At 29.5% G+C, this 12016-nt stretch overlaps 1 protein-coding gene across 3 annotated transcripts in view; it reads right to left on the bottom strand.

Moving 5' to 3' along the window:
- LOC129980537 (DNA excision repair protein ERCC-6-like) overlaps positions 1–12016 on the bottom strand; it is a 120904-nt gene that overhangs the window by 95097 nt on the left and 13791 nt on the right. For 2 of the 3 annotated variants that reach the window (XM_056090878.1, XM_056090876.1), the window contains exons 4-5: positions 8574–8741; positions 3638–3724 (exon numbers count right to left, since the gene is read on the bottom strand). In XM_056090878.1, the coding sequence (XP_055946853.1) occupies positions 3638–3724; positions 8574–8741 (255 nt within the window). The remainder of the gene's footprint in view (positions 1–3637; positions 3725–8573; positions 8742–12016) is intronic. The other variant, XM_056090877.1, reaches the window with a different exon arrangement.

Below are 12016 nucleotides of genomic sequence, written 5' to 3'. Positions count from 1 at the left end.
TGAATGAAGTCCGCCTTGTAAAAAGGGGTGCGATGCACGAGTAGCTAAGTCATACTCTTGACCCTAGATGGCACTCTTGAAAGCAAAAGAGCTCTCTCTGTTTAAAATCGCTGACTTCATAAGCGGACTTGTCTATGACAAGTGCCATAAGAAACAACAGTAATAAACCTATTTTGAGAATACATGTTTTTCTGACCGATTCACATCAAAACTTGGCACAGAATTACAAGACAATATAAAGAAACTTGCATTTATGAATTATCAAATTACATGAATTCAAAATTTGATACAAATTTCCATTTCAAATGCTAAACCTGTTTACCAAATTTTATTTACATAGGTCTTTGCATTTTGCAATTATTATCTGTCTGACTTTTGTACTCAAACAGTCAGATGAATAGATTTCACTCACCATTTGGTAGAAATCTAGAAACTTGGTAAAAGAACAGTACATCAAAGCATTTTTTAAATTTTCTTTGTTACAGATAGATATGCAAGTAGCCATAATGCCAGAAATATGTTTTTTTAACTTAAGGAGGTCCGAAATGAAGAGTTTCATCAAAATCTTGAGTTTGAATTTTTTGATGATTACAATACCTTTTCTTCTTCGTTTACGATGAAGTAAAATTGAAGCAACTACAGGTAATGTTTATATTACTATCGAATAATTTAGTATTTATTAAAAAAAAAATAATATCAAAGTACAAATATTATAAAAATAATATATAAATCTGGAATTGTTGCAAAGTTTATGTCATTGAAAAGCATTGGAGTTTTTAGCAAGTACCAAAAGTTTGTATTTGTCAATAAGAAAGGAAAGTTTATTGCTGCATTTTAAATATGTTTGAAGAAATTAGCCATCATTTTCAAATGTTATTCTTTCAATTAAATGCAAACAATGACGTTGTAGAGTAGTAGGTAAGTATTAATCGTTTGATATTTTTTTTCATTTATATTAGAGAGAAAAAAAGTTAAAAGTTGTTCATCTCAATGAGGTGCTAATTTGGCTGACTGAGCTTACTTTTTTATCTTCAATATTAAGAAATTTATAGCAAAATGAAAATTTCAATCCCAACCATTTCCACCCCTTTTGAACTTGATGACCCATTTACAAACCAATACAAGATTTTTATATTTCAAACAACATATTCCAAGCCAGTTACAATCCAAATAAAATTACACTAGTTATCCAGTTACAAGATAACATGAGCAAAGTGTCATATGCATATTATATATAAACTTTTGAACGAAGGATGGTTTTGGGTTTTAGGGACCATGATCAATTAAGAACTGAAGAAATTTTCCTGAAGTCTTGTCATAAGAACCATTGCAATCAGTAGTCTTCTTATAGGAATCTACCGAATATTGTAGAATTATTAAATAAAAGAAAATTAATTGATCTCAAGAATGATACAACTGAATTTTGAGAACTCTGAAATCAGTGTTTCCACAAAAATGTATAACGTCTAGCCTTATAAATAGTCTTCAAAAATCAAAGATACATTTGTCCTTGATATCAAACCAAAAGAATTCACTGAAGACAAAACTGTGCCTTTTTTCTTTTTCAGACAAAGTTTTGCCATCTTTTTAGCCTATTTTAATACATTTTTCTGTCACTTATTTCCATTTAGTATGTTTTTGAATACATTAAAAGCTTCACATAATTTCTTTCTTTCTTTATTTATAAATTGCAAAGTTATATAAATTCTAAAATGTTTCAGAATTAATATAACTTTTACATTTTTAGTAGAATACTCAGAGCAAATCGCCATTAAATAAATATCTTGTAAAGAAATACTGATCACATCAAAAAAAATTCATCATTTAACTCAATATTTTATAAGGACCTGTTTTTGCTTCTAAATTATGGATTCACATCATTTTATTATAGCTGAAATTATTTTGTTAAACATAATGAATATATATTTCAAATCATTAACAGTAACCAATAAAATTTTACAAACTTTTAAAAACATCTAATAAATTTTTCCATCTTTACAGAATCAAGAACAGTAAAAGTTCATGATGCCATACAAGACTTGCAAAGGAGGAGAATTAAAATAAATTTAAATTACCTGCTGTTTTAAAATTCATTTTTTAAAACTACCTAAATTTACCCTTCATTTTAACTTTTGGGTTGTGCAGAGTTTAATCACACTTCTTAAAGTCTAATTTCTGAAACTTTGACTATTCAACATGAAACTATGATATATCATGAAAATTATGCAGCTAAATTCAAGAAATTCAAAACTGTTTTTTGAAAGTGCACAAGTTCTAAATAGATTCTTGCGACATTTTTTTCTGATTTCAGCCTTGTTGTGCGAAAAACATTCTTCTCTGTTAATAAAGAAATTTTAAAAGCTACTGAAAAAATTTAACATTCTATCTAATTAATTAAAAAGAACTCCTCTCCTGCTCATCTACTATATTATATATAAACCTTCAATGTAAATCAATTTGAGCTTTTAAATACCTAACAAAAATTTAAAAATTACATTTAAAACATTTTACAAATATTTTTAAGAAAAAAGTTTATTGTAGCAAAAGAATTAGTAATAAAAAAATGTCTATATCAATTGCAACTTAAAATATAAATTGTATTAAAGGTTAAACAAAACTCTCAGGTTCATAGAAAGTTTAACAGCATATAATTGTCAGACTTAATACTGAAAATTAGACTTCATGAAAAGTCTTGAAAAAAAATCAAGTACAAAATATTTTATTACAATTTGCGAAATAACAAATTATTATATAGATTTAGTTATGTATAAAGATAATAGTAAGCAGAGAACCATTGCCTTATTTTACTTTGTCTTTGTTGTGTTCAGTTATTCAGCAAGACAGATTCCAGAGATCAATATAGTAAAAAAAGAATTCTTAAAATATTATATAAAAAATTAAATAATTAAAAATTCCATTTTAAAACACACAGTCATTTAAAAAGGGATAAATTTATATTAATAGATGTAATGATTTCTCTAAGCAGAAAATATGCAAAATACCAAACTTTAAACTATATAATATTATTTCAAAACCATAGCTGTCACATGTACATGTTTAAGGGACAAACTCTTTGCTGCAACAGACAGCTTCAAACGGGGGGAAATTAAAAATTAAAATCCAATTTAATAAGTCTTGGGACTTAATATTCTAGTAATTTATGAATCTATAGCAGAGTTATGTAAATTTAAATCAAACATGACAACATATTAGATATAAGATTTCTGACATTCATTATTACTAGCTTATAAATTTTTACTCATATTTTTCAAAATCTTTTTAGAATAATCCTTTCTTGAATTAAAATTTTGTCTGGTTTTATAGTGAGTATCTAAAATTGCTGAATCAGCAAACTGTAATTACAATAAACTGCATTCCATCTAAAAGTCATCTGTACAGTCTAAAAGTCATCTTACTGCTCATTCAGTCTGCAGAGAAAAGATATCATAATCAAAGTGCTGCTTGATGAAATAATTTTGAAAAATTTGTTCACCCTTTTCTATTTTATAAAATTGTGCTAATTTAGCACTTTAGTAAATTTTATCAATAATGTGCTTAACTTAAAAATAAAAACAAAGTAAGTGTGCAATATTAAAACACAAAATTTTAGTAAAAAATGTTGAAGAAATTTAGTTACCAAAAGTTTATCTTTGTCACTGATTTTGCTTGGCAGAAATTCTTCAGGACTTGAGGAGACTGGAGCCTTATGAAGTGGACTTTTAGCCTTAAAAGAAACCATTATCTTATTCCAATTATAAAATTAGTAAAATTTGTGTCTTACAGAATTTCAAGAAACTACTTAATGCTTTAAAAGAAAATTTTCATTACTTTATTCTTTCAGCTATTTTAGGCTGATAAGGTATGTAATTTGTAAACTGCTTCATTGGACAAAAGGAATCAAAACTTTTAGATCAACTAATCAAAGTATCGATAAAACATTTGAAAATTGTATTAAAAAGTCAATTTAAAAACGTTTTTTTTTTTACAGATGTGAATCTGCCACTTTTGATATAAAAATCTACTTAAAGATGCAACACCTTTGCAGTAACTGCCTCACCTGTTTAACAGAAAATGTGCGATATAATGTGACAGGCAGAATAGTTGCCAATTCATCTTAAGCATCAGTCCTGTAGCAATGCAGAATTCGAATATTTGGTCGTCATAAAGATTCTTTTAAAAACATTCGTTTATTTTTTAGCAAAGTTTTTCCCAACTCCAGAATGTTGAATATTTATTGCAGGAATTTTGTCATTGTTAACTAAAATTGATTAAATAAAAATTTTTTTAATTAATTTAAATATTTGATTCACTAATTTCCATTTAAAAAGTAATTTTTTTAATTAATCAAGTACTAAATATCAGACATTTTCATTGTTTCACTTGGAAATTAATGAAGTTAAAGTGATATGACTGGCACAAGACAAATGTAAAAATGCATGTCATCATGTAAGTATACATTGAATTGCATAATCCATTACATATCTGTCTATCATCTGAAAACTTATGAAAGGATTAAAAGCAATAAATGAAGAACAGAATAGAGAAAGGACCAGAAGAAATGGAGAATCTTATCTGAGCTGGAAAAGCACAGATGACAGCACGAGACATGAAACATCATACTAATAAGAGAATCAGTAAAATAGAAGATGTGTATGGCATAAAAGTAGAGATAGAAGAAATAAAGAGCAAAGTTAAAGGAAAGATTAAAAACACTGAAAAAAAGATTTGGTGATCTTGAGGGCAAATCAAACAATATCCAGGAAAATTCAGAACTTTTACATTTATTCAAATCAAATTATTTTCAAAATTCAATTCAATGCTGTGAATTTAAAAAACAAATGGAAAGATTTTGTGCAAGTCAGTAAATTTACATCCTTTTTCTGAGAATCAGTGACAAAGATTCTATATGGGATACCAATTGATAAATAACAAAGTATATGACCAGACAGAAAATTCTAGAATTCCAGTTTAGAATCCTGGACTGTGCTTTTTATTGAAGGGAATCTGAAAATTTGAATGACAGGACTAATGACATCTCAGTTTTAAAGAGCAGAACTGCAGATAAGCCAACAAAGAAAGATTTTTCTTTCAAGTATCATCACAGATGTGAAATAAGCAAATGAGCCTTGCCTGTGCTGAGTGATTTCTGAATGTTATGGAAAGTTTGCCAACCCAATACTTTGTTGAAACTATCAAAGATGAAGACCCAAAACATTCAGTGAGATTGTGAACCAAAATGATTTGAAATCTGTTCTGGCATATAGCAGATTGCAAAAATGGTTTAGAAGAGCATGCATGATCAATAGAGAATGATATCAGTAAAGAAAAACAAGATAAATTTGAATTCCTGTATTTTCAATATGACAATACAGGAAGAAACATAGAACAGTACTGGTAGAAAGAAAAATGTTCCCTGGGAAAGAGTGTCAAGAAAGTTGAGTGTTGGGAAAGAGAGATAGAGTGTCAAGAGGTTACATCCATGTAGCTATTGCAAAGGACTTCTCATGAAACTGCAGATACTTTCTCCCATAGATCCTATACTGAAAGATGCCATCATTTCTTGAATGTCAAGAAAAAGTATAAAATGAGAAAAGATATTTTCAGGAAAATGTTAACAATGACAAACCTCAGATTCTTGGCCTTCAAGAGTGATCCATAAAGTGTAATTGGAAGTTAGTGCTAGACTAACTCTGGAAAAGAAACTAAATTCAGCAAATCAACTATCTTAGCAAAAAAAAAAAAAAACCTACAGTTTACAACAAAATTTTGGTGTTCCAAGTGAACTGGGTACTTAGGGAGCTTTAAGAATGGTACTTTATATCGTAAATGGAAGTGCAATGATGGAGGTTCTTGTCAATAGCAAATAATTTTTTTGAAGAGCAGAATTCAAGCCATTCTGCAAGACTCATAACATTGCAAATGGAAGATATTCTCAAATTATAAAATTCTTCAGTAAAATGAAAATGCAATTTTATTATTATTGACTTTGCACTGACAATGAAAAACTACACGAGAATGCTGATTTTTAAGAATGCGGGATCCAAAACAAGAAATTATATTTGTTTTAATGCTATTATATTAGTGCACTATACAAAAGAAAGTATTAGGATATTTTAGAACCTTTCTTAGTTACTTGAAAAACTTTCCTAGTATTGGTGGACTATTTTACTAAGTGGTATGAATCAATTTCGTTCTAAATCAGAAAGTCTTGACTATAGCTGAAGAACTTCTTCAAAGCTGGATGCCATGTAAAGACATGATTCTGACATATCAAAATAGAAATATTAATTCTATGCTCTTTATTGAGCTTTGCAAACATTTGGAAAAATATGAAGCGTCGAATGATGGTATTAGATTTTAAATCTCATAGTGTGATTGAAAGTTTAAACAAATAATTTTAAATCTTCCTTCTTTGCATGATTGACTGTGATACATATTTGCCATTTTTTTCCTGGCATATAGCAGCAGAGGTCATAAAATGATTGGATAGGCTCCATCAGAAATGCCTTTTGGATGAACATCAAAATTTCCTGTGATATTCTCTTTGGATGGTTGAGTGATATGCCTTCCTTGCTGAATGAATATATGGGCAATTTAGAAGTATGTTCAGATATCATATATACAAGGATTGTCCAAAATAATGGAAAAGCCTCGTTGAAAACAGTGATTTCAACATGTGATAGTATAGGATTAAATAAAATATGTAACTACAAGGTGTGTTTTTTTTTTTGGTACTACATTGTTGCTTACAGTCTCAAGGATGTGTGCGAGTGTACAGTACATCATTGTGTGCTTGATTTTGTTTCTGATGAAGCTAAAATTAGACTTGTCAGAGTTCAGAAGGCAGATAGTGTGAGCCCACCTGGTTGATGCATCAGTTACTACAGTGGCACAGCTGTTGGGGAGGGGTGTATCAATATGCACCATGTCGAAGGTCATGACAGCATACAACGGTCATGGTAAAACATCAACTAGATTGAAATATAGAAGAAACACCAAACTCACTGCAAGAGACAGGCAAACATTAAGGATGATTGTGTGCACGAGAAAGAAGTCCATAGCAGTAAAATTGACTCTTGAACTGAATGAACAGCTACAGAATTCAGTGTTGATTCTTACAATTCAAAGGGAATTGCATAAACAAAATATTTTTAGCAAAACTGCAATTACAAAAGCCTTTGTTACAGATGTAAATTGGAAATGGCAAATTAAGCAGTGCAAAGACATAAAACCTGGACTAGAGATTATGTCTTGTCTTCCAATGAATCCAATATCTCCCTATTCCCACCACGGGACGGGTTTATGTGTGGCAAACCCCCACAGAATTCCACAACCCAAACTGCCTCCTTCCTATAGTGAAGCATGGGAATGGCTCGGTAAAGGTTTGGGCCTCACCTTGTGGTTTGGAGTAGGTTCCTGTTGCCATCTCACACAGACAGGTCACTAACAATGACTATATAACTCTTTTGGTCAATCAATTGCATTCAACAGCGCAGGCATTATATCCACCTGAACATTGCATCTATCAAGAGGATAATTCTTCGATTTACTAAGTTCAATCATGGTTTTGGGAACATGGGGACTCAGTTACACACTTTCCGTAGTCTGTCCAATCACTGGACATGAACATCATCGAGTCCCTGGAGTCTGTTTTGGGAGAAAGATCGAGATCATGTTATCCACCACCTGTGCCTTTCTGGGAGTTAGAGCAGTTTCTGCATGAGGAATGCTACAACATCACACTTGCCATCATGCAGAACTTGTATATGTCCATTTCAATTTGGATTCAAGTAAATTTAACTGCTAAAAGGTGCTCTCAAACCATACAGGGAGCAAAATTCCTCTTTTTACATGGGTTTTCCATTATTTTGGACAACCCCTGTATATTAACCAGAAAGCAAATAATTGACGACTCCTTATGACACTTGAGCAATAGGCCACCATTTTAAGGACGGTGATCAAGTATAATTGTAAAATAGAAAGCAATGGAGAATTTGATTTTAATGATAACATTATCAAAAATATTGCCTCTAAATCCTGGGACAACATTTTAATTCAGAAGATGATAAAGACTCAATACGGGGGTATAAAATCCCCTATTTGCATTCCCCCCAGAAGTAAAAAAAAAATGTTCCCCCTGTCGAATTTACTAATAACTGGCAAAGCATTAATGATATTAACAAGAATCACTGATCAGACTATCAGAAAAAGAAATGGTGCATATAAGAGGCACACTAAAAAAAATATTTGTAAAAAACTTATTCATCATTTTTAAATTTCCAAATTTGTTAGTTCATTTGTTTTCATAAAGAGACTTTGCGGATACTCCATGTTTCACAAAAAAAATAAATGCAAAAAAAAAAAAAAATTCAACAGATAATTAAATATGAAGGAATTATATTCAAATTATCATCTTTCTTTAAGGTACTGTTACCTATTATTGTACTTTATCTAAAGAAAAAGCAAAATAAACAGAAATATCTTGAAAGTTAACACACTTCAAGATAATTCAAAATGTTCAGCTTTCTACAAAAGTAGAATCTCTATTTAGTATAAATATATGAAATACTTACTTCTATTGTTTTTATCATTCTGGAGATAGCAGGAGAAGGGCACACAGAAAAGGCATTTTTCAACTTCTTCAGAGATTCTACTTGTTTTCCAGCAGAAGCCAGTTTAATACCAGAATCAGTCAGATTCTGGAATTCTTCTAACTTTTTAGGATATTTCAAAATGAGTATCTGAAAAGAAGAAATTATTTATAAGTAAATATACAAGTAATATAGTAATTAATGAATTTCAAAATCAAATATATTAAAGGACTGAATGATGGAAGCAGATTTCTTTGCTTTATTGGATCTCCTAACATATCTTTCTTTCGAGTAGGAAAGCAATTAATTTTAAAATTTCAATTGAAGTAGAAATTTAATTTCAAACTTTAAAACAAAACATTTAAAGATCAATTGGAAAAACTAAAATTAAGAAGAAACACTTCTTATTTAAAAAATATCAAATTTGACTAAAGTTCTCAGCTTACAACTTTTTTAATGCATGTTTGTATCTTTTTAAACTAATAAATATTATATGCATTACAAAATTAAATAGATAATTTAAGTGAAAGAAATATTCCTATCAATGTTTCATAAAAATTACTACCTCATTTTACTACTCTTGTTCAGTTCTAGGCCCTTTATTTTGACTGTATAAAACAAGCAGTATCTCAGATAGAGCAATCAAATAATTATATATTAAAGGTATGGTCTTAATCCTTATTTTGCTACATAAATGATTTGAATAAATCTTAAATGGCAAGATCAAATTATTTTTATTCAGAATAGTTGTTTAATAGACACTTATATTCAATTAAAAACTTATCTATCTGGTTACTGATGATTTTCGGAGATTTTTCCGATTAACATTTTCAAACATGAATTTTATTTTGTAAAAAATCAATTATGAAATCAGCAAGACACTGAGTTTGCTGTGTGGTTTGCAAATGAAAGTAATATCATATTCATCAAATTTACACAAAAATATTCTGGATATTCCTGGAGAATTACAGAATATTGAAAAAAGAAAGCAATAAAAATCTCACCAGAAACTATATACTGTTTCTTATTTATAAAATCTAATTATATTATTCATAAAAAGTAAACACATTATAAATATTGAAAATAATTTCTATCTAAAGTTTGAAACTGCTTTTTCTACTAATACTTATATTTTATTATTATGACTATAATAATATTGAGAATGAAAGAATATAGCAAATTTTATTAAAATAGAAAAAGTAAGCAAAGGGGAGGAAACTCATTTTGAAATGGAAAAAATCAGTTTAGGCTCAGATTTCAAAAATATATACTTTACAATACTAGATATATACTATACAATATACTAGTTTGCAACTCTATAATTACAATTTTTTTTTAGATATAACTCCAAAATTGGCTCTTAATAAGAAAAAAGGTTATTAACCACTCACCTATACAGAATAATTCTTTTCAAAGGGAATTAAAAGTTGGGTTATTCTGCTGCAATATTTACAAATGTTAATTGCTTTTCTCTGAATAATATTTAATGTTTATTATCAAAAAGTTGTTTTGAATTTTCTCTTTAATTTGCATCTACAAGATGTTTACATACATGTTGACAACTGTGAAATAAAATAAAGAATTTTGAATGTAACATTTCATAAATTAATAATATGAATCAATTACTGGAGGTTTACAAATACAGTTAAGATTCTGTTTGTTGTTATTCATATGCAAAACAGACAATGCCCTTCAATAAAACTATAGCAATGCTAAGCTTTGCAAGTTATATTTGTATGCAATTCCTTTCAATACCTGTTCTCAATTTAATGATTGTATGTGGTCTGGAGTTATAAATAGATTGGAGTTATAAGTATTGTTTTAGATATCTTCATAAAAAGAAGTGGAAAGTGAGATAGTCTGTATAAATGTTCCACAAATGCCTATAAGTAAAAATTGAAGTGCTCATGTAGAAAGGAAATTATTTATAAATCTAACACTTTTCTTGTCACTTCCTTCAATGAATCTAAAACCAAGCTGTGCTTTAATCTCATACTACTGAATATCCAGATATTAATTCCAATCTTCATTTTAAAAAAGAAAAAATGCAGGGTAACAGGGTAATGCAGGGTATGCAGGGTAACAATATAGCATCAAAACTCAGATTCCTTTCAGAACCAATTTTGATGAGAAACTGATAAAAACTAAGTTAATGTAAGAATCATTATCGTAGTAATAATTTAATTGGTCAAATTCTTTATAAACATCGTATTTAGCATGACAATGAGAAAATATTAAAACAGATTATTAGTGATACATAAAAGAAAATAAATTGTGATTAATTTGAAACAAATGAGAATTTAAATTTTAATGAAATTGGCATTGAAGTGCTTAAAGACTTAAAATGAATATGTTCACAATTCAATCCAGATAATGCAGAAAAGGCTGCCATAATAATAAGACATCCAAATGTTCAAAATTAAAAGAAAAATCTATGGAAGTGCTTAATTTATGTATACAAAATAGAATGCCTGTCCCTTTGAATCATATAATTCCATATTCCTCAACGGACTTGAATGAAATTTACATCTTCTTTAGTACATGGAAAAATTAACCGCAATATCAACCTGGTGGAAGGCGCGCGGGGCACAGAGTCACAACATGCTTCGAAAATAAACAGCCGTGGGAAAAATATTTATCTGCATTCAAAAATCCTTTTAGTATCCTCCTACCTGACACTCCCCTTGGTATCTGTATTGTTATTTTTCACCTGCCTTTCCTTTCTTCGCGTGTAGCAATCATTTCTTGGAATTCATATGTAACGGGGTGATTCAGTGCCCCGCGCGACCAGTATCGCTTCGAATTTTTTTCTTATAGACAGCGTAGTCTTGTGTTTTGGAGTGTGTTCGTAGTTTTTTTTGCTGGTTTACTTTATAAAAAATGGTGTACAAACGTAAATTAACAGAGTATGAAAAAGAGATGGAACGCTTGAGAAATCTATTAGATGAAGTTGAATCTTCTGAAGAAGATATTGATCAAGCCAGTGAGAATGAAACTGATGAAGAAATATACAGTTCTCATGATAGCGAAAGTGAATTTGAGGAGAATGATGGAAACGAGGAATGGAATCTGAATTAGCAGAAAGAATTTTTGTAAGCAAAAATAACACAGTTTCAGAAAGAAAAACCAAATCAAAAAGTGAAAATGTCTTCTCAGAATGCGATATCTCATTTACCAGGAGTAAAAGGAATTGCACGTAATATAAAGGAGTCTCTGGAAAGTTGGGAATTGTTTTTCAATGATAAAATCATATGATATATAATAGAGTGTACAAATATTTATATCGAAAAAATATCGGTAAATTATGCCAGAGATTGGGACGCTAAGAAAACAGATGAGGTCGAAATCAAAGCACTTTTTGGACTTTTGTACTTATATGGCTTACATAAGTCATCGCATACAAATGCAGAGGATTTGTGGGCTAC

The sequence above is a fragment of the Argiope bruennichi genome, chromosome 8 (genome assembly GCF_947563725.1).
Source record: "Argiope bruennichi chromosome 8, qqArgBrue1.1, whole genome shotgun sequence".
Lineage (NCBI taxonomy): Eukaryota > Metazoa > Arthropoda > Arachnida > Araneae > Araneidae > Argiope > Argiope bruennichi.
Note: the sequence above shows the minus strand (reverse complement) of the source record. Positions and strands in the feature narration are given on the sequence as shown.